Here is a 23,973-nt window from a genome sequence, read left to right as displayed (position 1 = left end):
TAAAACCAACAGGAAGAACAATACAGTATAAAATAAAAATGTAGAGTCCTTAGGCTTAGTCTGATTGCATCTTATGCACTGAATACCAGAGTAGAGAGCTCAGCTACATTTTAACTAGAAAAGTAGCCTCAAGCCTTAACACTACCCATTCTGAAAAGTGCTTCAGTACACAAAGCTGTTGGGAGATAATTCTCAATCTGGGGTCATGGAAAAAAAAACAAAAAACAAACAAACAAAAAAAAACACTTCAGGGGAGTGTGAGCCATATTGCTAAAAGGAAGGGGAATCCTGCTACGGAAGAGGCTGCCCACTGTTCTATGCATTTCAAATGAAGGGAGTCTAAAATCTGGCAGTTTTGACATCGCTTACAAATAGATTTCCAATTATTTTACACGATAATCGAAGTGCAGTGCTCTCCCCTCCCCCATATTCTTGACCCAAGAGGGATGTACAGGATTTGAGCCTTCCCTCCTACCTTTGGAAAGGCTCTTTTCTTGACAATAAGCCAATCAATAAGCAAGATCTCCCAGCGTGGCATGATGGGGGAGAAGAAACTCCATTAGGGACAAAGATGTCCTCTTCTAGCATAACTGGACAATAGAAGTGAGCGGGTAGGGAGAGAGAAGTCTGAGTTCTCCTCAAAATGCTTCACGCTGCAGTGTGGCTGCTCCTGGCCAGCAAGGCTAGAGCTAATCAGCAGCTGCTCAGTGGTGCTACGGGCTCCATCCTGCTAATGTGCGCTAGTCTCCAAGTATGAGGCACCTTTACCACCCATCTGATTCCAGCTCTGGGTCTAAAGGACACCTTCCAGCCAAAAGCCTGGATCCTGCTTCAATCCACCCATTCACAAGCACGGGAACATTGTGTGTAGTTTATTTACCAATATTTCCTGCAACAATGAAGACCAATTGAAGATAGTCAATTTATTCTGATGACCTATCAAGAAGTTATTATAGGTGTATTCAAAGTTAAAAAATCAGAAGCAGGAGCAAAATTTATCTAGCATCTCTAAACTATGTGGGGTACAGTACTTTGTAGAAACACAGTTGGAAGGGACTTAAATACATTAATGGTACCCTTTGCTCCTCCAATGAAAAAAGGCCATACAAAAGAAACTGGTAATGCTTCAAAAGTCTCCTAAACAATTGCACATTTGCACTCATTGGAATAGTTAGTGTATTTTAAATTGCACAAAACAGTATGTTTCTTCAAAAATGTATTGCTTGTGTAAAAGAACACAAACATCCTTCAGTGCATGACTGGTTTGTTAAATCTCAAGATTTATTTTTGTGACGAACTGATGTTTTGCCAGCCATACTCACCGTTATATCTAAGTGATGCTATAACTACATTAATTTCATATATTTGTTATAGAAAATATATTTGTTAAATTTAAAAGCTATGTAGACGATTATAGATTATCCAGTGGTAAAACCTTAATGCGATTGCCATGGATGGGCGAATTATTCACAGCAAAGGGAAAAGTTAAATGCTAAATATGGGAGAGGTGCTAGATAGCCAAAATGCCAATTTGTTTTGCAAGAGAACATCAAAAGAAGCTGATGCTAGTGGGTACTAACTCTATTTGCTGGAAAGAGGTTATCCCAGTAGCACAGACTGACATAGGGGACAGAATGAAATCATACAATTCATTATCAAATCTAAATAGTTTAGTTTCCCAAGGCAGGTGCATAGCTCCTGTTCATGTTAATAGGTGGTGTGCGTCCCTACCCCCAAATCTTTGAGGCACATAACTTACAATGTGGCTCCAAATCTCCTCAAGTTTTACTTTTGCTGCAATGTAATCTAAATAAGGTATTGATTAAAAGGATTGTAAATATATAACCCATTTTGATTTTTTTGATTAGAGGGACCCATGGAGAAGAATGTTCTCACAGATCTCTTATTGCTAATGTTTAGTATTAAACCATGTGATTGGAACAAAAAAACAAAAACAAAAACAAAGTTGTGTGGGGGGGAAAAAAACAACTCATTTTCTTTTCCAGTGTTTTCATTCCTCTCTCCTAAATGTCCATTTCCTCCCTGATTTACATTAGCTCATTACCTAATTTCAGGTCCTTTCTGGCACAAATGATATTTCACATGATAGTTTTGGAAAGACTTCTGTTTTCACGCTAAAACCTTCCATCATGTAGCAAGGAATGGAACTAATCAATGTAACTCTTCAAATGTAAAAAACATTCAACATATTCTTTTCAATACCATTTCAGATCATTGAACAATGAATTCCTTTTCCTAATACAGACTTGCCAAAAGCTCTAAATTAGCATTTACTCATTCAGATTTCAAATTTGAGAGGATAAAACAAAACACTAGCGTGACGCCAGTTTCTGAGAGAAGCTATGAGAAGCGTGAAGAATTAGGAAGTATCAAGCTAAAAAAAATATCCTTTAGCAAAATATTTCTGGAAAGCAGTTAGTCATAAAGCCAGTTCCAAAATATGTGAATCAAGAATATACCAGAGATGGTATTTAGTGGCATGGAATCTACCATCTTACTCAGTTTGCATTTCAAAAACAATAAGACCATGACATTACTATCCCATGATATTAGCATACACTAGCTAGAGCAGGCTATAAATGCATATCAAAAGTATATGACAATGATTTTAAATTAGCAGTGTCAACAGCACCACTTGGGTGTTGCTGTAAGGCTATCATGGCAGTTCTTTCCAATATCTCATCAATTTTTCTGCAAGAATGAAGGTATCACCTCCAATGATGGCAAAAAGAGCTGACCTGCACATACTTCTTCCCTCACTACATAATACACAATAATATCAGTTTTTATGAAAATCCAATGAACTCCCATCTCCTTTGCGACTCCACGGTACATCATGATCAAGTTAAAGGAATTTCATTTTCAAAAACTGTTTAATAAGCTCTTGTATGACAACCTTATGGCATTACATATATCCTAATATTTATGGAACGTAGATAATTCATGCACTTGACAGACCAATGTACATGGCAATATTTCCCTAAAAGTTCACTGTAAATGCCAGTTGGAATCGTGCAATCCACAAAAACATCAGACCTCCTCACTCAGTTTATAATGGCAAGGACCATCACTGCACACAGTATTTAAGATTAACAGCCCTCATCTGAACTCAGGCAACCTATTCAAGAAATATTCTGTATCTTCATAGTTATTGCTTCAGAAGAGAATTTTAGAAATGTTTAACATTAATTTTTCTTCAAAAGACAGACAAGGTGGTAATTAAGCTAATACTATAGCCATATATAGTTTCTTCATGGTAAATGGAGAACTAAGCTTTTCCACATAAAAATTTAGTTCATTAAAGTTATGTAGGAGGGGCTTTTATTTTAGTGATTATAGCCAAGACAACAGGCTTGCATACCCCCCATTTTAACAGCACTGTAAAGATACTGTATGAGCATGTGATATGTGTGACATATTGTGGGCTGCCTTCACTACTGAGAATGTGCAGCTTATCTACTAAATAACAGCTACAAAAGTTCACTGTTATATATGTTAGCCAAGAAGAGGGAATAAATATAGCTTCAGCATGTCTAAAAGCCTGGGATTATTTACAGACACTTCAGAAGCTATTTGAAGAGAACAGATTATTTTAAAGTAGTTTTACCAATAACTGAACTTGCAGACGACACTCCAAGAAAGCCAGTAGATCAGGACCTCTTATGTCAAGCATTTACTCTTACTGCCACCCCAAGACAGAGGGAACACCTGCCCCTTTATTCAACCATTGCTTAAAAAAATAAGTCTTTCCTTCGTCCAAAGTTATAACCAATACTCCTTTTGGAGGCAGCCTAAACAGCTGCACCCAGGCAAAGAGTTCAATGGGGGACTGCTTACTGGAAGGGACAGTATTTACTATTTGTACAAACCTGAAAAAACTAAACTCATTTTGCTCTGATAATCCTTTAGCTACTGTACAAGATATTTCAGCAGAGAAAGCACATTGTTAACACTACATGTAAACCAAGTTATGACAGATCCTTTTATCGCAGTGTCATGTTGCAGGTAAGCCATTTTATGTTATATCAACAGGCTGGGAAATTGCATTTTTGCATCAAGGTGATTCTCATTGAAGCCTATAGAAGAGTTTTGCTCAACAAAGGCAACTGTCCATCATGGAAGAGCAAGAGAAAAAGGATCCAGCAATCAGTGCTTTTGTGACGATATTCTTAGGAGGAATTTCATTCATTCGGTGCATGTTGCTGTACATAAGGTGCATGAACCTGTCAGGTCCTAGGTCAGCGTGAGGAGAAGCCAGTTGCAAGGCTGCAACCAACTACTGGCGTCATGTCCCATATCTATAAGAAAAAACAAGATGTGGGAAACTACTCAACACATCATATAGTATTAAACTCAAGAGTATAAGACCTACTCGAATATTCTTTTGGCTACATGTGTAACAATATGCCCTAAAAGAATCAGCATTCAACAGGACACTGAAATAGCGCTGTTTGTCAGCTTGGTCACCTTTTATAACTTCTAAAAATTATACTAGCCTTGCAAACCGACATAGTCAAACTATGTTTGAAGAAAGGATTCTAGCTTGCACAGCATGTTGTTACAAAGCTATAAAACATTAACGAAGAGGGTTTCCAAAGCCAAAATTTTTTTTTTTTTCCCCATAAGCCTGTCTGTGGAAGAGCATAAAAAGTTACTGCGCTGTTCCATTACTATTATCTGCAGGAAGTATAACCACAGTATAGCATATGATCAAAAGATTTTATGACTTAAGGAAATTGAGTACCACTGCAGTAGAGCTAGAGATAGGGTTGACCAAGGGTTATACGAGCAGTGCTCTGAATTGCTCCTTGGGGCACTCCACTTGCTTTGTCTAATGTGTGTTACGGGAGTGTTCCGTGCTTTCTGACACTCCAGGATACACCTGCAGGCACTAGGCAAACATACTGGCAGTGTCAAGATCCTCTCTCATCTGCCCAGCCAGCCACAGTAGTGATGAAACAAAGTATAGTGAGATATGGGAACAGGAGGAAATGAAGATAGGTATCAGACAGTAGGAAGTTGGGTAGTGTCAGACTGAAGATGGAATATCAACCTGGCAATTGAACACATACAGATTCCTCAGTACTGAAAAACTATGAGAAGTAAAGACTTTATCTGATATTTGTGAGCCTGAAGCCATCACTGTTCTACAATTAAATCTCCAAACTGCATCCAGACATAATTAATTTCCTCTACAGTCATTTCAAATGCAGTGACAACGGGTATTTAAGCAAAACATTTTAAAATGCAAATCCTTGGGCATGTGCTGACAAACCCTTATGCTGAATGTATCTCAGCAAGAGAAGCTGAGATTAAGTTCCTCATTTGGAAGACTCACTCTAAATAGCAGTTCATTTCATGTCTTAATCAGATTAGTATGAAACTGAAAACAGTTTCACTAAGACTGGATGATCTCTATGAAATCACTGTGATTAGAGAGAACTCTGACTCTCTTGTGAAGAGCCCAGTTATCTATAGAAACTTCATACTTTGACCATGTGCAAAACAAATGAACTATCATAATTTAGAGAAAGTCCTCCCAAGCTCTATGACATGAATACTTCTCCATTGAGCTTCAATGAGACTGAAGCTCAATGAACCCTTCGATTTCATATTCCTTGGGAGCAGGGACCATATCTCCTTATTGTATGGTGCTTTACAGCCACTGCTACTCAAAACTATACCAACAGTGCTTTTCTTTCATGATGATTTCCTGCATATTCACCATACTGGCTGAATGACAGTCGTGGGATCGATTACTAGAAAGTCTTTGTCCTTCACTACAATAATTAAATACTAAGTTTTTGACTCAGGCTTAATTCTTGCTGTCCACAAAGCATGAAGTTGCCAGCTTCATTAAGTGTTTGCAACCACTGGGAAAGACAAAATAAAGTGTCACCTTAACTGACTGAGTGCATAAACTATTAATACCGTAAAACCCAAAGTAAAAGAGTGAGTTATGTAACCTGTAGACTAATCCTACCTTCACAATCCGATCACTTCCACAGGTCACCATTAGTCCCCTAGAAATGTCCATAGACATGTGGGAAATGTTGTGTTTTCCTTCATGAAAGGTTGCCAGGGAAGTACGACTAGCAAAAGAAAACAGTTTAAAAACAAATCTATTAGACATTAAAACCAGATGTCGTTGCAGCAATACAAAATAAAGCATTTACAGGGAAATTTCTGAAAAGCTAGTAAGTCAAACCTGACAACATTATTTCATTGTCATGTAGGTGGGCAATCAATAAGCTGTGCCCAGAATACACTAGTTACAGGAGTGACATGTGCTTACCTGGGCTCCCACTTGATTTGTGGAAGTCCCTCAACACAGCACAAAGGAAAATAGGAACATGGTACAGAAGAATACAGTTCTTTGCTGCTGACATTTAACAGCTGTAAAGTCTACTTTCCAACAAGCTTCTCAACTTTTCATCCAGCTGTACTGGTTACTAGATTAAGCAAGTGCCTGCTGTCCCTCTTCTGCCTGCCCCTCCCTTCAAAATGTGTGCAAAGCAGCCCCAAAAGAACCACCAATGTAATACAAGCAAGTTAACCTGACTGTGAGGCATCAATGTTCTTCGCTGCCTTGTGAAAGAGGTTAATAATTTTTCCATGCTAGTACTTTATGTATATTCTTTCCTGTGAGAAGGCTGCATATTAGAACTTGAACGTATCGATACATAAGTGAGATTTGCTTATTTACACATCGATTATAAACATGGTATGTAGTTTCCGGCATTTAATAAAAGGCCGATTACAAAACAGATGAGCCACATCTGCCAGAATTGTAATCAAACATATACAGACAGCTTAAAGCCACCAGTTAGGTTCCTCCAGAAGTTTCAGCCTTTAGTCTCAAGTCAGTAATGGAACATCATCAGATCTTTAAGCATACTCACTCTTCATCTTTGATTGACTCAAAGCAAGAGTCACAGACACGGACCTGGAACTCAAAGCCCATGATTGGGTAGCTGGACCGCTTAGTGCTGCACTTGCCACACACTGCTTGACCACATTTCCTGCAGTGATGCTTCACAGGAGAATTAAAATAAAATGAACATTTCAAGACATGAAGTGTTACATGAGAACTCCTAGATCAACAGGAAGGATGACAAAAAAAAATTATGTCGCTTCCTATGACAGTTACCTTTCAGAACCACTTGTAACCAAGGACCAAGAAACTCTGGGTTCTATGCCAGCCCCAGGGAATTTTGCAATTGACTTCCAATAAGGCCAGGATTTTACCCATATACTCTACATCACTTTTCTCCAACAGATCTGAGGGCAAGTGCCTTACAAATGAAAGATGTTCATTATACTCTTGCCTTCACTATCATCAAGAGGGGGGTGTGTGTGGGTAGGGGGGTGAGTGGATTTCCTCTGGTACATCTAGGAGGTTCCTTTCAACACGTCCATGAGATTCACACTCTGGCATAACTGAAGGAGGGCAAGGCCATTAGCGCTTCAGCACACCGCAAGGTGCTCAATTTAAGGCTAACATTTTGGTAGTAATTTGCCAGTATGAGCTCTTAGGCCATTTTGTGCATTCAATGTTTACTAACTGTAGCTCTCTTACATGCACACTTGTGCTCAAAATAGGTTTTACTTTCTTTCAACCCCATTATTCCCCACACAGGACAACCCAGTTTAAAGCTTTTCTTTATTGTACTTGGTAACTTCTCAGCACCAAGTTGAGACTTCCTTATTCACAATACTTTGCCAGCAATGAAGACACCAATGACCTCTACAGCTTTATATTATGTCTTTCTACTTTTTTTCTTTTCAAAGACAGATTGGAGTTGAAGTTTAGAAGTATGGAAGAAGGGGTTAGGTATAAAAATAGAACACTGACACCAAATTCACTACACAAACAGCACCACCATGAGTGATTTACAACCACATCCTCACCTGTCTCAACCCTAGTGTCTTTGTGTCCCACATCTGCTTTATATTCCAGAAGAAAGGCTGTTCACATTTCTGACAAGAATCACTTTCTAACCACTGAGGAGCCTAGCGGGGGAGGGAGAAATAAATACTCTTAGCACATATTCAAATCAACAAGGTTATGAACAGCTCAGGTTTTCATTTTTGTTTTTAAATGAAGACAGATGTACAGTGAAATTTAAATAACTATCAAGAGGAGCCCTCTGTCAGCTATGGACATTACAAACAATACAAAAGAAACCTTGATTTGCTTTACATTCAGTCACTCAAAAAGCAATTTGAGAATTCAGTGCTGAGCTGTGTGCAGAAGACAGAGTTATAATTATAGTTACCAAGATCTGTGCTCTTGCAGTTTTTACCCCACAGTTTCTTGTTACTGCCCTAATGAGAAAACCTGCTAAGATGCATCTGATTTATTAGATTGCTGTAAGAGTTGTAGATCCCTTGGTCTTGCTGCCAGGATGATTCTGAATGGCTATAAAGTAATCTGAGATACAGAAACTATAGTGAATCAATTACTCCCTCAGAAGCTCTCACTCTCATGATGTCCTTTTCCTGGGGCTGCAGCCTTGAAGCAATTAAGAGAGAACTTTTATCAGCTGCATTCCACCTACCCACTTGCCCTCACTCCAAGTAAGTATGGGCCTCTGCTTCCCTATCTGGAAATGATGCTTGACTATACTGGGCTCTCTGGATAAAGTAGTACTAACATTTTCTGCTATAGCTCAGTAATATCTAAGTACTCCAAGCATAACTCTGAAGTTAATACTTGCACTTTTTAGTAAGGTATATTTGTGGGACAACACATAATAGTTTTAGGGCATCTCCTTATGTTTTGGGTAAATATTCCCATGCATCTGATCAGGATCATATACCCTGGAAGCTATTTCAAGGTTAGTTTAACTCCCTTAAATTCCACACCACTGCAGTGTTGCAACTTAGGCCCAAGAGAACAGAAAAAGAGAAATTGTTCTATGGTGACTCACTTTCCATCTCAAATTTCAGAATAACTCTGACTCCCCACACTGACTGCTGAATCACGGTCTCTCCACATTCTGTGACGCTCTATCTCCCCAACAGACTAAACTGTAAGTGATATCCACTAACATTCCCTTTTCTATCACATTGGTGGGCCTTCCTACAACAGATGCATCAAAAGGAGAGTAGCAAATTCTTTAGTTAACCAGGATTGTTGACAAATGGATAGCGAGAGCATAAGCCCGTGAGAGGGTGTGTGTTGATCCAGTCAAAATGAAAGACTGTCTCCACTTCAATAATGAGGTGATAACAGTTTCAGGGACCATTGTTTTCATCTCCTGCCCATTCGGGTTTCCACTATTGGTTCAGCTGCTTCTGTTTCTCATTTCTCAATCTCCATTTAATGGCAGAAAATAGATAAACCAATAGATAAAACATTAAAAACTACCAACGTTTAGATTAAACTCCCACTAAAAATCTATGCCACTAGTTTTGGGAATTTCCTCAACATGTTGTCAACAAGGGTCTAAAAAGCTCTAGTGCATAAAGACTATCTAGTCTATACTTTGATCTTTAATTTGGTAAACAAAAAAAAAGAAAAGAAGCTTAAGCTCCGTAAAAATCATCATCATCTCCTCACTGCTCTAGAGCAGTGGTTCCCAAACTTGTTCTGACGCTTGTGCAGGGAAAACTCCTGGCGGGCCGGGCCGGTTTGTGTATCTGACACATCTGCAGGTTCCGCCAATCACGGCTCCCAGTGGCTGCGGTTCACTGCTCCAGGCCAACAGGAGCTGCTGGAAGCGGCAGCCGGTACATCCCTCAGCTGACGCCACTTCCAGCGGATCCCGTTGGCCTGGAGCAGCGAACCGCAGCCACTGGGAGCCACGATTGGCGGAACCTGCGGACACATCAGGTACACAGCCCAGCCCGTACTGCCAGGGGCTTTCCCTGCACAAGCATCAGAACAAGTTTGGGAACCACTGCTCTAGAGGAATCGTCAGAGGCAGTGTATTTAGCTCTATCACAGCACCATGTAGTGACTAAGGCCATGTCTACACTAGTGAGCTTACAGCAGCACAGCTGTACCAATGCAGCTGTGCCGCTGTAAGATCACTCGTATAGCCGCTCTATGTTGATGCAAGAGAGCTCTTCCATGGACATAAAAAACCCCACCTCCACGAGCAGCAGTAGTTGGGTTGGCAGGAGAAGCTCTTCCACCAGCATAGCACTGTTCACACTGGTGCTTCTGCCAGTGTAAATTATATCGCTTGGGGTGTGGTTTTTTCACACCCGTGAGCCAAAGAAGTTATCCTGACAAAAAATGGTAGTGTAGACATGGCCCTACATCGATCCTGAACTGGTTAACAGATTCGGGAGGAAAAGGAATCTATGGGCTTGTCCATGCTGTGCATTAGTGCACACCAGCTAGAGGTGTAGATTCTACTGTGCACCAGCATGCCACGCACTAACTGACCTGCATGGACCTTAGAAGTTCTCATGCACGCTGATATCAACAGGACTACACCAATGCACTACATCTCATGTAGGCAAGCCCTTTTGTTCAGCACTCAGGAGCAGTCACTTCTTTGTTCCCTTTGTACAGCACCTAGCACTGGGGCTTCTGGTCCAGCATGGGCTCCTAGGTGCTACCACAATATATGTATAATGAAAAACAGTGCCTGTGGCTTTGAAGATCCTTGCAAAGAAAACAGGGTGTGCAGAGAAAAAGCAGTAAGAGCAGCCTATTATCAAGCCATTTTTTGGTTGGCCTGACAGCATTAATGTACTGGTGGCAAGAAACTACAGCTTACTGGCTACATAGATTTTTTTCTATAGCATTTTATTTCACAATACACTAAGGAACATTTAACAAAGAACAGGGTCTCAAGCCTTGCCTAAACAATAATATTTCAATATGTGTCACTTACATTTAGTAATCAAGGGCTCCTTAAAATCTGGCTATTCAGTGAGTGACTTCTATACTTAATATTCGTTTTGAGGAGAGGGGAAGGGTAAACTACAGTACCATTTTACTGAGACAAAAAAAGGAAATGTTTTGTCAAGTCTGCATAACCCTACAGGGAATTCAATACACAGTCTGCAATAGGGTGTTGCGTCTTGTAGGACCTTACAGGATTTTTTCTAACTATATTAACTAGAACAGATGTGGAGAGGGTGTGCCTTTAGGTCAAGCATGACACAGATCTATGTGGTCCATCCTTGTCTTTAAAATGGAAATGTGGCCTGTGGGGACTTGGTTTCAACATGCAAAGCTTCATCTTCGTCCACATGGCCAGGCTTGCACTGAACAATGCTCTGCAGTCTTTGTGGATTTTGTCACTGCTCTTATCTTTATGGTAATCCGATACTTTTCATGGAAGCTGAAGCACTGAGCTCTCATTCCTGGCCGGTTACCAATGCTTGATTAACTTGGGGTGCCCTGATCTAGGACAGAATAAGCTGGAAAGCATAGCCATTGGAGAGTTCAAAGTGGCAGCACCAGATCTTTTGACCTAGCATTTGCGCTTACCTCTTCTCTGTTGATATCCATATTCCAAATGGCAATTCCTCCATCAGCTGAACATGAGACCAGTTGCCGTGTCAGCTGAATGTAACAAATGGCCTGCACCTTGTCACTGTAAACAAAGTGGATACTATTTATTCTTTCAAACATTTAAGCAAAAGCAACATCCCTAAAAATTCAAACCCAGACTTGTTAAGAGTCACCTGGAAAGCTGAAAACAATGTCAATAGCCAGGCATTGTCAGCTGTAGAACAATTTTAAAGCAAGACCACTAAGTGGCAACCTAAAGTGCTTGAAACAGAGAATCAAAGTTTAGAAGCAGGTCTTGGTACCCTCATTGTCAAGTGTTATCTCAGCACTGAAGTAGCTGCGATAGAACAAAGTGTTAGCATAGGAAGCAGCAGGTTTGACCTGTAAGCTGAAAGTACAGCATCATGTCAGTGTTTTGCTAGTGAAGCCTAACAAAATGGAATGCATCTCAGGTGACGGGTGTCTGAACTGAGCAGAACTGCAAATCCACACTCACAAGTCAACAGAATACCAACTTATTAGGAGACAATTGTGAGAAAATAGCCATGAAGGAATTATGTCCTTAAAGATTCAACTGGAAACTCTTTTGCTGATGTATGAGTCAGGGTTGGCAGAATTTGATTTAAAAGATAAATATTTATTTTCATCTATTTATGTTTTTTCAGTTGCAGGAAATTATGAAGTAGTCAGACCACAGGGTGATCAGAATAATTATTTAACAGCAGATGTTGATTTAAAATGTTATAAAGCTTTAACTATTCAAACAAATCATCAACATCACATGTCAAACAAATGAGGTCAATATCTTTAAGTCAAACTAGCAAGTTTTCAGGCAAAGTACAACAAATGCTACTTCAATGAAAAAATAATTCCCTCGGTAATAAAGAAAATTTACAAGGGTTTGTGTGTAGCAGAAATTGGCGTTTACTGACATTTACCAATAAAAAATCTAATCCTGCCAAGCCTAGTTATTGTGATTCAATGTCTTAATCTCTTCCCCATCCACAAGTTCCTGTTTCCTTTAAGCATGGTATTCACTCAGACTTTCTTCAAGGAGGAAAACTGACTTACAGAAAAAAAACAAAAAAAAAAACAAAAAAAAACACCAGAGTCTATTTTTGATATAGCTATTCAAAATGGAAATCTGTTGTGGATCTCCATGCTTTTAGTCACACATTGAATTTTCACTGTTTTGCAGTTTTCAGTTCAGAAGGAAAAAACCCTGCTTTTGAAATAGAATGATTTTTCCCCACACTTTGTAAAAACTCCACCACCATCGTCCAGTGTGAGATTAGACAGGAAAAAACTAATAGTTGATACACACAATCTTCCTAACAGGATACATGATGGAGGAGTGAAAGCAGCAGTGGAAGATCCTCCAGTAACATAGGTGTCAAATTACACTATTGTAGCCAATATGTAAAAGTGAACAGTTGCATTTCAATGCACAGAGGAGTGGGAATTCATGTGCACTTGTGAGAAGTGCAGGAAGTCAGCATAGATACTTTAAAAATACTAACTACGCCAATAAAATAATTCTGTGATTTCATGACTAGTGTCTAAGATGAAGAGGAAGCATTAGAACAAAGGATTGTACATATTCATGCTACTATGCAGATCATTGTACATTTCCACTCCCTTCCTGCACAAGCATCCTCATGAAGGGTACATTATGGCAGTGGGACTTGACCTCCATGCAGCAAAAACTCCCAATATTAGATGGAACACAGCTACAACACTGTAAACAAGGGTAGTCATAGTACTTTCACCCACCTCTTTATTCTGGGAACTATTTTTATTCTGATCTCACTTCCCACATTTAAGTCATAGCCATAACAGGAATGCTGCTCTGAGATTTGTTCCCCCCAAACCCCATTCATCACCATCTTCAGAGAGAGCTCTGAAATATGCTATCTTGTCTAGTTTCTATTCACAATACTTGGGAGTTTGTCACATTTAGTTTTTCTGAAACCCCACAAACTAGTTAAGTATTTGGAAAAAAATTAAATGGCAAGTCACTGCTACATACTGATGGCCCTGAAGCAGCAGTGTTCGGCCTTTCCTTCCACCAATATCCCACAGAATAATGCTGTGATCAGATGCTCCAGAGAAGAGTAGTCGTTGAACAGGATCCCACCACAGGGAAGCAACACTTCCTTTTAAAAAAAATAAAATAAATGGATGAGGTAATCTCTTTTATTGGACTAGGAGAGAGAAACTTTGGAGCTCATTCACAGCTCTTCATTCAAGCTTCAGTAAGATCAAAGGTGATAGAGTCACAGTGGGGACTAAGAGCATAGTTAGTAAAGAAAGGCAGCCTAACAGTTTAAAGTCATTGAACTATCATCAGCTGGACAATCAAACTTTAAGAGACAAAGGATAGCAAGCAATGGGATAATTTGGTTTGGCAGGACTAATGCATATTTCTAAAAGGGCTCATTGTTAGTTAAACAGTCACAGGAAAGTTCAGGTTTTCATATAACACTAAAGCCATTTGTGTTTGAAAGACAAATGTAAATACTAACGTTTAATAAAGAACAAGACAAGAAGCTAAGCAATGACCTTGGTTTTCTAACAAGATGAGCTATGAATTAGGTTAACAGCTTCCCCAAGTACACCTCTACCCCGATATAAAGTGGCCCGATATAACATGAATTCGGACGTAACATGCTAAAGCACAGCTCCGGAGGCCGGGGTGGGGGGGAGGAGGAGGACGACGACTGCACACTCTGGCAGATCAAAGCAAATTCTATATAACACGATAAGATTTTTTGGCTCCTGAGGACACAGCGTTATATCAGGGTAGAGGTGTATATGTAAATCAGCAGCCTGTAATTGCGTTTAATACCATTTCTTACTGGGCTCTTTGTAAGGTGAAAATAGTCATTGTGACAACTGAATCAATCAGGCAGCAATTTGTTCATAATACCAATATGTTAACAATACAATAATGCATACAATTGGCAGTTGAGAGGAATACAAGTGATGTCATTATACACTGACCTCTTACATAATTAGCTCTGAATACAGTTGTGCTCTGACAGTTTATTCCAAATATTTTAATGGCAGTCAGTCACATCACAAAGACATTGCAGGGCAAAATTTATGCGCTCTGTTGGTTTTTACAAAGATATTCTTGTATGTGTTTCATACTTATTAAGGAGCCCTTCAGCCTAACACACTGGCTTTGTAATTACTGAACACAGAATGCATGGTACTATATTAGGTCACAACCTGTCTCATTAAAAAAAAAATGAAAAAAAAAAAAAAAGTAGAATTACACTATTCAAGTGGTGATTTGTTTTAAACCAGGATGCGAAAACTACGGCCCGCATCCAGCCTGTCAAACCTTTTGATCCGTCCCTCGAGCTCCAGCCAACAAGCAGGGCTGGGGGCTTGACCCGCTCCACGCGGCTCCTAGAAGCAGCAGCATCATGTCCCCACTCCATCTCCTACATATAGGGCAACCAGGGGGCTTCGCATGCTGGCCCGCCCCAAGCACCAGCTCTGCAGCTCCCATTGGCTGGGAACCATAATCAATGGAAGCTCCAGGGACAGGACCTGCAGACAGTGCACCGCGCAGAGCTGCCTGGCCATCACTATGCCTCCATGTAAGAGCCAGAGGTGGACATGCCAATACTTCCAGTAAGCGTCACCTGGAGCCTGCACCCCCTGACCTCCTCCTACCTCCCAGCCCCAGCCCTGACCCCCCTCCAAACCCCTCAGTCCCAGTCTGGAACACCCCCCAGAGGGAGCCCTCACTCCCACCCCCACACCCCATAACCCTCTGCACCAGCCCAGAACCCCCTCCCGCACCCTGAATTCCTCATTTCTGGCCCCACTCTAGATCCCACACCCCCAGCCAGAGCCCTTACCCCCTCCTGCACCCCAACCCCCCAATTCTGTTAGCATTCATGGCCCACCATACACAATTTCCATACTCAGATGTGGCTCTCAGGCCAAAAAGTTTGCCCATCCTTGGTTTAAACTTTCAACAAAATTGGATTTTCTGAAAGACCAGTAAGGGCTGCTTTAATGTACCAAGAGAATATAAAGTTATATCAAGTTACTGGATGCAGTATTCTATTCCTTCCTTTAGAGATGTGTGTAGTTTTATACAGCATCCTTCCACTGTTCAAGTGATATCTTTTCTGCCACTACCTCAACTGATATTCATCTTGTTTTCAGATTAATTACAGCCTCAAAAATCAATCCTCTCCTTTCTGGCTCTTATAATTAGTAGCAGTAAGATTTGCATGGGCTGCACAGAATTTATTTATTTTTTTAGAAACCAACACACACACACACAGTGACCCTTTGAAAATATTTACATGGATATTAAGAAAAGTAATAAGTACTTATGCCCAGACACAGACTACCTTGGAAGCCAACATGCTGTTTTGGTGCACGTTTGCTATTCAATTGTAGTGAATTGCTAAAGAGTTGTAAGGAGGAAGTGAGGGGAAAGAAAAAAAGCTTAGTTGAAGCAGCCACCTTTGAAGTTTCCTGCACCTGGGACCCTGTCTTACAGAGCAACAAGATTATTTAATATCAGCATTCTGTGAAAGAAAGTTCTCAAACTGGTGCAACAAGGCCTAAAGGTGCTGTTTTAAATCAATACAAAAGGCTGCGTGGACACTTATTTTGGTTTAAACCAGTTTTCTTTCCATCACACTAAACTGAAATAAGCTACTCTTGAACCAAAGAGTCCCACCTGGGCTTTGACTAGTTTAATTTAAGGGATGATTTTAAACCAATGTAATTAAACTGTTGAAACCCATGCTGACAAGGCCTCAGCAATAGCAGACCCAGTAAGGGAACATGAGTGGTAAGAACAATTCAGTATGGCATCAAGTCATCTGTTTATATGACATGCAAGCTACATAGAAAAGAGACACCTGAAAATCTGCTTTGATTTAGTATTTTATAGCTCACTGAATTTTAAGTATCAGCAGAATACAATAGACTAATTCACAGTACACTCATTAAGTAGCAGAGTTAATACAAATGACACTCATTTAGCTTGGCAAAGAATTCTGTAAAATAATCATCTTATTTTCACACTGTTCCACCTTCCCGGGTGCAGAGATTTTTGTGGTCAGGAGGAACCTGATCCATGAGAAGGATTTGTTACTAGGAAAAATGGCAGAATTAGAATTGTTGGGAGGTTATAAGGTCCTTGCACCTTTAGCTAAGGTACACATAGAAACTGGTGATCTGCAGGCTGAACTGACCGTGTTGCACCGTTTCTACGGGGGAATGACTTTTGATGTGGCAGAATCTGTCCCAGGATTTGTTAGCAGCAAGAAGGAATCTTGTGCTGAAAGCCCAAGGGGGGAGGGTAAAGTCACATGTGCTGCTGGGGAAATAGGAGAGAGTGCCTCTAATTCCTCAGCAGCTGTGGAAAATAGGCCACTGGGAGCAGGGATGGTGTGACCAGGTCCTGTAGCCCCAGGGCTCAAGGCAGGTCCCTGTGGAAAGGGCTGGATAGAGCCAGCTCCTGTCCTGTGATCATCTCCCTGGGGGAGGGGAATAGTCCACCTTGTAGGAGGGAGGCCTTCCCAGCTGCTGACTGCCAGGAAGTTGTAGTTCAGCAGGGGACAGGCCTGGTCTTAGAGTGCACAGAGACATGTATCCCAGAGACAGAAGTTAGGGTCCTGATGACCACTGTGGTGGGAACAGACCCCAAGGGCTCTGTTGCTGGAAGCTAGCCCAACCTGAGAGGGAGCGGGAGGTGGCGGGGGAGTTTGCTGGCCAGGGAAGCGTCTGTCATAGCTGTAGCAGTGAGCCCACAGCTGGATCAGGGTCATCTTCCCTTTTGGGGAACACAGGGGTGTCTGCCTTGGGGGGAACTCAGAGAGGGAAGTCCAGACAGAAGGTGAAGGGGGAAAGGATGGTCTGCCACCTTTTGTAGGAAGGCATTTTCCCAGGAGGAGGGCAAAGGCTTGGCATCTGAAATGCCAGACCCCTCACCTGCGGATTATATTTTAAGGGAAAACTGGGGGTCAAGTCTCCTGGACGGGAGAGTCCATACAGCTGACCTTTTGGTAACAGAGTGGGGTGATCAAGGGGATCTTACCAATCCAAAGCACTCTACGAATGTTATGCATCTCTCTTTATCATAGAATCATAGACTTTCGGTCAGAAGGGACCATTATGATAGTCTAGTCCAGGGGTCGGCAACCTATGGCATGTGCGGCACCGTTGGCACGCAAGCCGATTTTGCCTGGCACGTGGCTGCTAGCTAGGGTCCCGGTCGCCGGCCCCACTCAGCGCACGGCTGGCTGAGTGAACAGAACCCCAGGCCAGCAGAAACTGAGTGACGGGCGCGCCCACCGATTCCCCTCTCCCCACGCTCAGGTTCTGCAGCTCCCGGGAGCTGCTGGGACATGGGGCCCTGAGCCTGCTGCAGGAGGGGCGGCAGCAGCGGCTCACACTCCCGAGAGCTGCAGAGCCCGAGCATGGTGAGGGGGGGGGGGGGCTGGGAGGCGCGGGGGTACCGCCACCCACATGCATCTGCACTTGGGTTCTGCAGCTCCTGGGAGTGTGAGCTGTTGCCGCCACTGCCCCTCCCACAGCTCCCCCCTCCTGCTGCCTCAGCATTCCACGTGGAGTTTTTTTGATTGTTGAAATATGGTAATCCTAGGCGAGGGGGGAGCCAGCAGGGTCCCTGGGGACTGGCACCTGCATACATCCACTGCAGCCTGCAGGAGCCCCCGGGGGGGGCATAGCTGCTCCCCACTAGTGGTGCTGCCGCCTTTGCAGGGCTGCTGCCCCCCTGCACTGCACTAGCTCCTCCATGGCTGGGGCTCACTGCTGCTGCAAACTGAATACTCTGGCTCTCCGGTGCCTATGGAAGGTGGCTCCTCCCTGCCGAGCTGCTGCAGTGGCCCAAGCCCAGCAAATCCAGTGAGTGGACTCAGGGAGGGAGCCACCTGGGTGGGCTGCGCACCCTCCAGGGGAGTTCAGGGGGCAAGGAGGGGGGAACCTGGTCTGGGGAGCAGCCTCTGGGCATGGCTGGCCCCTGGGGTCTATAAAGGCTTGTTGGGATTTGCCCCTCAATGAGCTAATGTGTGGGGCATGGGTGGAAGTTTCACCTAGAGTGCATAATATCCTTGCACCAGCCCTGTCCCAGGGGGTGCATGCACCCCAGGTTAAGAACCACTGCACTGAACTGATAAGATCTGCACTTTAATTTCATTTTAAATGAAGCTTCTTAAACATTTTAAAAAACTTGTTTACTTTACATACAATAGTTTAGACTTATAGAGAGAGACCTTCTAAAAATGTAAAAATCTATTACCGGCACGTGAAACCTTAAGTTACGGTGAATAAATGAAGACTCTGCACATCACTTGTGAAAGGTTGCTGACCCCTGGTCTAGTCTGACCTCCTGCACAATGCAGGCCACAGAATCTCACCCACCAACTCCTGTATTAGACCCCTAACCTATGTCTGAGTTACTGAAGTCCTCAAACTGTGGTTTAAGACTTCAAGGTACAGAGAATCCTCCAGCAAGTGACCTGTGCCCCACGCTGAAGAGGAAGGCGAAAAACCCCAGGGCCTCTGCTAATCTGCCCTGGAGGAAAATTTCTTCCCAACCCCAAATATGGCGATCAGCTAAACCCTGAGCATACGGGCAAGACTCACCACCCAGACAAGAATTCTTTGTAGGAACTCAGATCCCACTCCAACATTCTATCACAGGCCATTGGGCACATTTACTGCTAATAGTAAAAGATCAATTAATTGCCAAAATTAGCCTCTCTCATCATACCATCCCCTCCATAAACTTTTCAAGCTTAGTCTTGAAGCCAGATATGTCTTTTGCTCCCACTGCTCCCCTTGGAAGGCTGTTCCAGAACTTCACTCCTCTGATGGTTAGAAACCTTCATCTAATTTCAAGTCTAAAACTTCCTGATGGACAATTTATAGTCATTTGTTCTTGTGTCCACATTGGTACTAAAGCTTAAATAATTTCTCCCCCTCCCTGGTATTTATTCCTCTAATATATTTAGAGAGAGCAATCATATCTCCCCTCAGCCTTCCTTTGGTTAGGCTAAACAAGCCAAGCTCTTTCAGTTTCCTTTCATACGACAGGTTTTCCATTCCTCAGATCATCCTAGTAGCCCATCTCTGAACCTGCTCCAGTTTGAATTCATCCTTCTTAAACATGGGAGACCTTATCTGGAATACAGTGTGCAGTCTCGTCTCCCCAGTGCCTTGTATAATGGTACTATCTCTACGGGAAAAACCTTGCCTGATGCATCAAGACCACATTAGCTTTTTTCATGGCCATATCACATTGGGGGCTCAGTCATCCTATGATAAACCAATACTCCAAGGTCCTTCTCCTCTGTTACTGCCAACTGATGCACGCCCAGCTTATAACAAAAATTCTTGTTATTAATCCTTAAATGCATGAGCTTGCACTTTTCACTATTACATTTCATCCTATTACTATTACTCCATTTTACAAGGTCACCCAGATCTTCCTGTATGATATCCCGGTCCTTCTTTGTATTGGCAATACCTCCCAGCTTTGCGTCATCCGCAAACTATTAGCACATTCCTACTTTTTGTGCCAAGGTCAATAATAAAAAGGTTAAATAAGATTGGTCCCAATACCGATCCCTGAGGAACTCCATTAGTAACCTCCCTCCAGCCTGACAGTTCACCATTCAGTACGACCCATTGTAGTCTCCCCTTTAACCAGTTCCTTATCCACCTTTCAATTTTCATATTGATCATCCCCCCATCTTTTCCAAATTTAGGCTAATTCCCCATGTGGAATTGGCAATCAAAGCCGTAGTGAAACTGAGGTAAATTAGATCCACTGATTAACAGATTCCATTAAAAATTCTGGTGCTAGGCTTGCAATATTTCATGTGCCAGGTCCTTTAAAGTTCTTGATGCAGATGGAGTAAACTGGGGGCCCAGTTTAGTCCATTAAGCTGTTCGAGTTAGGTTACGCCGTTAGAGAGCAGACAATTTAAATGCGTTTACCCGCATAATGCTTTATAACAGAGTAAAATGGATTTTATTGAGGTTTGGATCCCACGGGAGCTGGTGGCTTTAAAGCAGGAAACCATGCTGAGGTCAGTTTGGGCACGTCTGCAACTGGGGCATGGCCCAAACCTGGGTCTGTGTGCAGACAGGCTAGCAATGTCTGGCTTAACAAGGCAGGGTTGGAAGTCCCAAGCTGGGCAGGGGAGTGGGGCTCAGAGGGTAACTTCAGCATGCCAGGTGACACTCAGGGGAGTCTCTGGGACCGAACCCATGCCACACAATAGGCGCCGTATCGGCGCGTTAAAATCGATTGCTCGGGGATCGATATATCGCGTCTAATCTAGACGGGATATATCGATCCCTGAGCGCGCTTATATCGATTCCGGAACTCCACCAACCCCAACGGAGTTCCGGAATCGACATGGCGAGCCGCGGACATCGATCCCGCGCGGTGAGGATGGGTGAGTAAATCGATTTTAGATATTCGACTTCAGCTACGTTATTCACGTAGCTGAAATTGCGTATCTAAAATCGATTTTACCCCGTAGTGTAGACCAGCCCTGAGATTGGCTTATTGTTTGCTCTCTGCTGACCTCATCACCAAAAGACAAGAGGTAACTAAGAAGGATTTACTGTATAGAAAGAAGTGCAGTATAACTAAAAAATTGTTACCACAATGGGGAGAAAACTGTGCTTCCAATATCTTAAGCATGAGCAGTTAAGAATCTGAGCGTCTGAAGACAAACAATCCTGCACCTGAGAAGCCTATACAGACAGGCTGCCAACTGCAAGATCAGACTTATCAGCATTATTTCATCCTGAAGTCTAGGTGTCCATTATATAAATTTATTATAATTATAATATATTGTTTAATCAGACACTACACTAAGGAACATCTATTCCGTAATATTTTATATTTGTATAAGCTTTTGAAAAAGATTAATTCATGCATCAGAGAACTTTTAACAACTGTGCTGAATATTCAAGCGCATATACTGACAAGCTGGTCATTTGCTCCCCACTGTTAATGATTCAAGCACACAATATGTTGACAGGAAGCAATTTCATCTGAAGAAAATAAAGGCCATGCCATGGAAAGCTAAATTAAATATTTTCTGTTAAAAACAAAGTATTCTACATTTCCCCCTTTCCTTGGAGCAATCTGTTCCAGATATTCAGTGAAATGACTGAGGATTAGTTAATGACCAGAGTTTTCACCAGATGCTTATGGATCAGAACTCAGGGGCTGGGGGAAGACAACACTGGATTGTTTTGTGAACAGATCTTGTAACGAGCACTTATTATGCACAGTTCTGTACTGTTATGTCAACATACCTTACTTGGAGACTGCTGTAAAACAGAGCATTGCCAAGAAAAAACAAATGCAGGAAGACAGAGCTACTTCCAGTTTTTAGTATTGTGCTTTGCAAGTTAAGTGTGGTAGGCCAAATCAGTGCATACGCCTCAAAACAAAACATGCTTCGAAGCAGTGTCAGTAATTCAGCATGAAGCATTCTTTTCTATTTGGTATAGAAGCAATCCCTTAGCACATGGTTTGGGGAACTATACTCCTAGAGAACTACCATTTTTAAGAGGAGCGAGGCGACTAGTGGGAGGGACACAAAGGGAGCACCAGCTAAAGGGGACACATGATCTCCCCATGTGACCTGTCTCCAAAGGACTCCACCCCATGTGACTTGCCCCTGCCCCTGCCCTGCCCTCAGCCCAGGGGCCCCATGCTCTCCCTATCCCCTGGCGGGGAGAGGGGGAGCTCTGCTCTAGTCTCTCTTGCATGTGTGGAGCCACTAATGCACTCTCCCAGGCAGCCTCCAACCATGCTGCCTGCCTGGGCTGTCCCAGGCAAGCAGTGTGGCTGGAGGCTGCCTGGGAGAGTGCAGCCATGCATGCTGCACCAGGCAGCGTGGCCAGAAGAGGCGGCTATGGAAGAGGAGAGGCTCTGGCTCTCTCTTCCCTTCTGACTAGGGCCCTGCCCCTTCATCCCCTCAGCTTCTGGCCTTCAACCCTCCACCTGCTGTTTGTGGAACATGCCTCTGTGTAAGATCAGTTGAATCTGCAAAGGAGTGTAGGGGCTTACAGCAGTGAATGCCTACCATTCATGGTCTAAGCTGTTAAGGGTTGCCACATTCATGATGGGTGGTGACTGCAGTGATGATTATATTATCTGTCTATCAGACAAGTTTGCAAGCACTTTGGAAGCCACCAGGATGAAAGACTAAAATTAACCTGACATTTTATATGAAGTGTTTACCATCACAGCACGACAGAGAAAACATTAGCATCCAGAGTTCCTTTTTGAGAAAGAAATTTGTGGCAGGAAAGCAAATTCCAAGGACTCCATGAATATGGGGGTCCAAACAATTAGTGATCTTGAAGAAAGTTAATAGCATATTAGTGACCTCTTGAGATTTAAACTGACAAATTAACATCAGTGAAGGCAGAACAATAAGACAAAGGAACCTTCAAAGATTATAGACAGGTAGAAAGGAATAAATAAGATCCAGCTTGGAAACACATTAAATTAATATAGATATGGGAAAATAAAACTGGACACACCTATTCAATAAAAGGAACAAAACCAGGAACGTTAAAATATGCAAGGACAAGAAATTCGATACGAGCTTGCAGTATTAAGCAGCAAAAAATATACACTTTAGCTTTAAACTGAGCAAAGACAGGCATTACATCAAAACATATTAGACCCCATTTATAAACAGCCCTGGCTACGCAGCCTGTGAATTATGTTCCCACCTAAGCATTTTATTCCCAGAACCTAGTAACAGGCAAAATAGAGTGAGTCTAGAAGAGATCAACAAAAACGATCAGGAAGCTGGAGGAATTAACAGATTTTGTAGGATAAAAAGATGTGTAGTTTGGCAAAGGAAATTGGCACATCAGTCTGCAATTATGGAGAGAGGAGTCACCAAGTACAGCACAATGGCCTATCATTAGGAGTAATGAGGGGAAACCTTGAGGCTTAACATCAGGAAAAGCTTTCCAACAAGATCTACTAAGCAGAGGAACAGGCTTCCAACCCTGTCACTTTGGAGTTTTAAAGCTGTCCAGGACAGAAGACTAGAATATACACAGTAGGGAACACTCCTACTGTGGGATGGGGAGAAGAGAAAGGAAGAACAAACCATAAGATCAACCAGTTCATTCTTTTCTCTATGTTCCGATTCGCTAAATCTGAATTGATTGTAGAAAATATGGCACATACTAGCAGGACATGAAATAGCCCTAATGAAAGGAGCTGGGTAGGGGCTGATGGGTAGAGAACTACACCCCATACAATATGTATCTTGTGAGAATTATTCTGGGATATAGATTGAGGGCTGGTTTACACTACACAGTTAGGTCAACATAAAACAGCTTATGTGAACTTTATATCAGTGTCTTCACTACAGCCTTCCTGCTGCTGAAGTATACACGCTACTATACCGACA

The 23,973-nt window shown here is 42.3% G+C and overlaps 1 protein-coding gene across 1 annotated transcript in view; it reads right to left on the bottom strand.

Annotated features, from left to right (window-relative positions):
* Positions 1-1,260: 1,260 nt before the first annotated feature.
* WDFY1 (WD repeat and FYVE domain containing 1) overlaps positions 1,261-23,973 on the bottom strand; it is a 46,498-nt gene continuing 23,785 nt past the window's right edge. Inside the window, exons 6-11 of the mRNA XM_075068979.1 lie at positions 13,530-13,693; positions 11,477-11,582; positions 7,933-8,034; positions 6,924-7,054; positions 6,005-6,113; positions 1,261-4,319 (exon numbers count right to left, since the gene is read on the bottom strand). Of these exons, the coding sequence (XP_074925080.1) occupies positions 4,260-4,319; positions 6,005-6,113; positions 6,924-7,054; positions 7,933-8,034; positions 11,477-11,582; positions 13,530-13,693 (672 nt within the window). The 3' untranslated portion in view covers positions 1,261-4,259. The remainder of the gene's footprint in view (positions 4,320-6,004; positions 6,114-6,923; positions 7,055-7,932; positions 8,035-11,476; positions 11,583-13,529; positions 13,694-23,973) is intronic.

The sequence above is a fragment of the Chelonoidis abingdonii genome, chromosome 8 (assembly GCF_003597395.2).
Source record: "Chelonoidis abingdonii isolate Lonesome George chromosome 8, CheloAbing_2.0, whole genome shotgun sequence".
In the NCBI taxonomy this organism is placed as follows: Eukaryota; Metazoa; Chordata; order Testudines; family Testudinidae; genus Chelonoidis; species Chelonoidis abingdonii.
The sequence above is the reverse complement of the archived record's forward strand: the minus strand, read 5'-3'. Positions and strand labels throughout refer to the sequence as shown.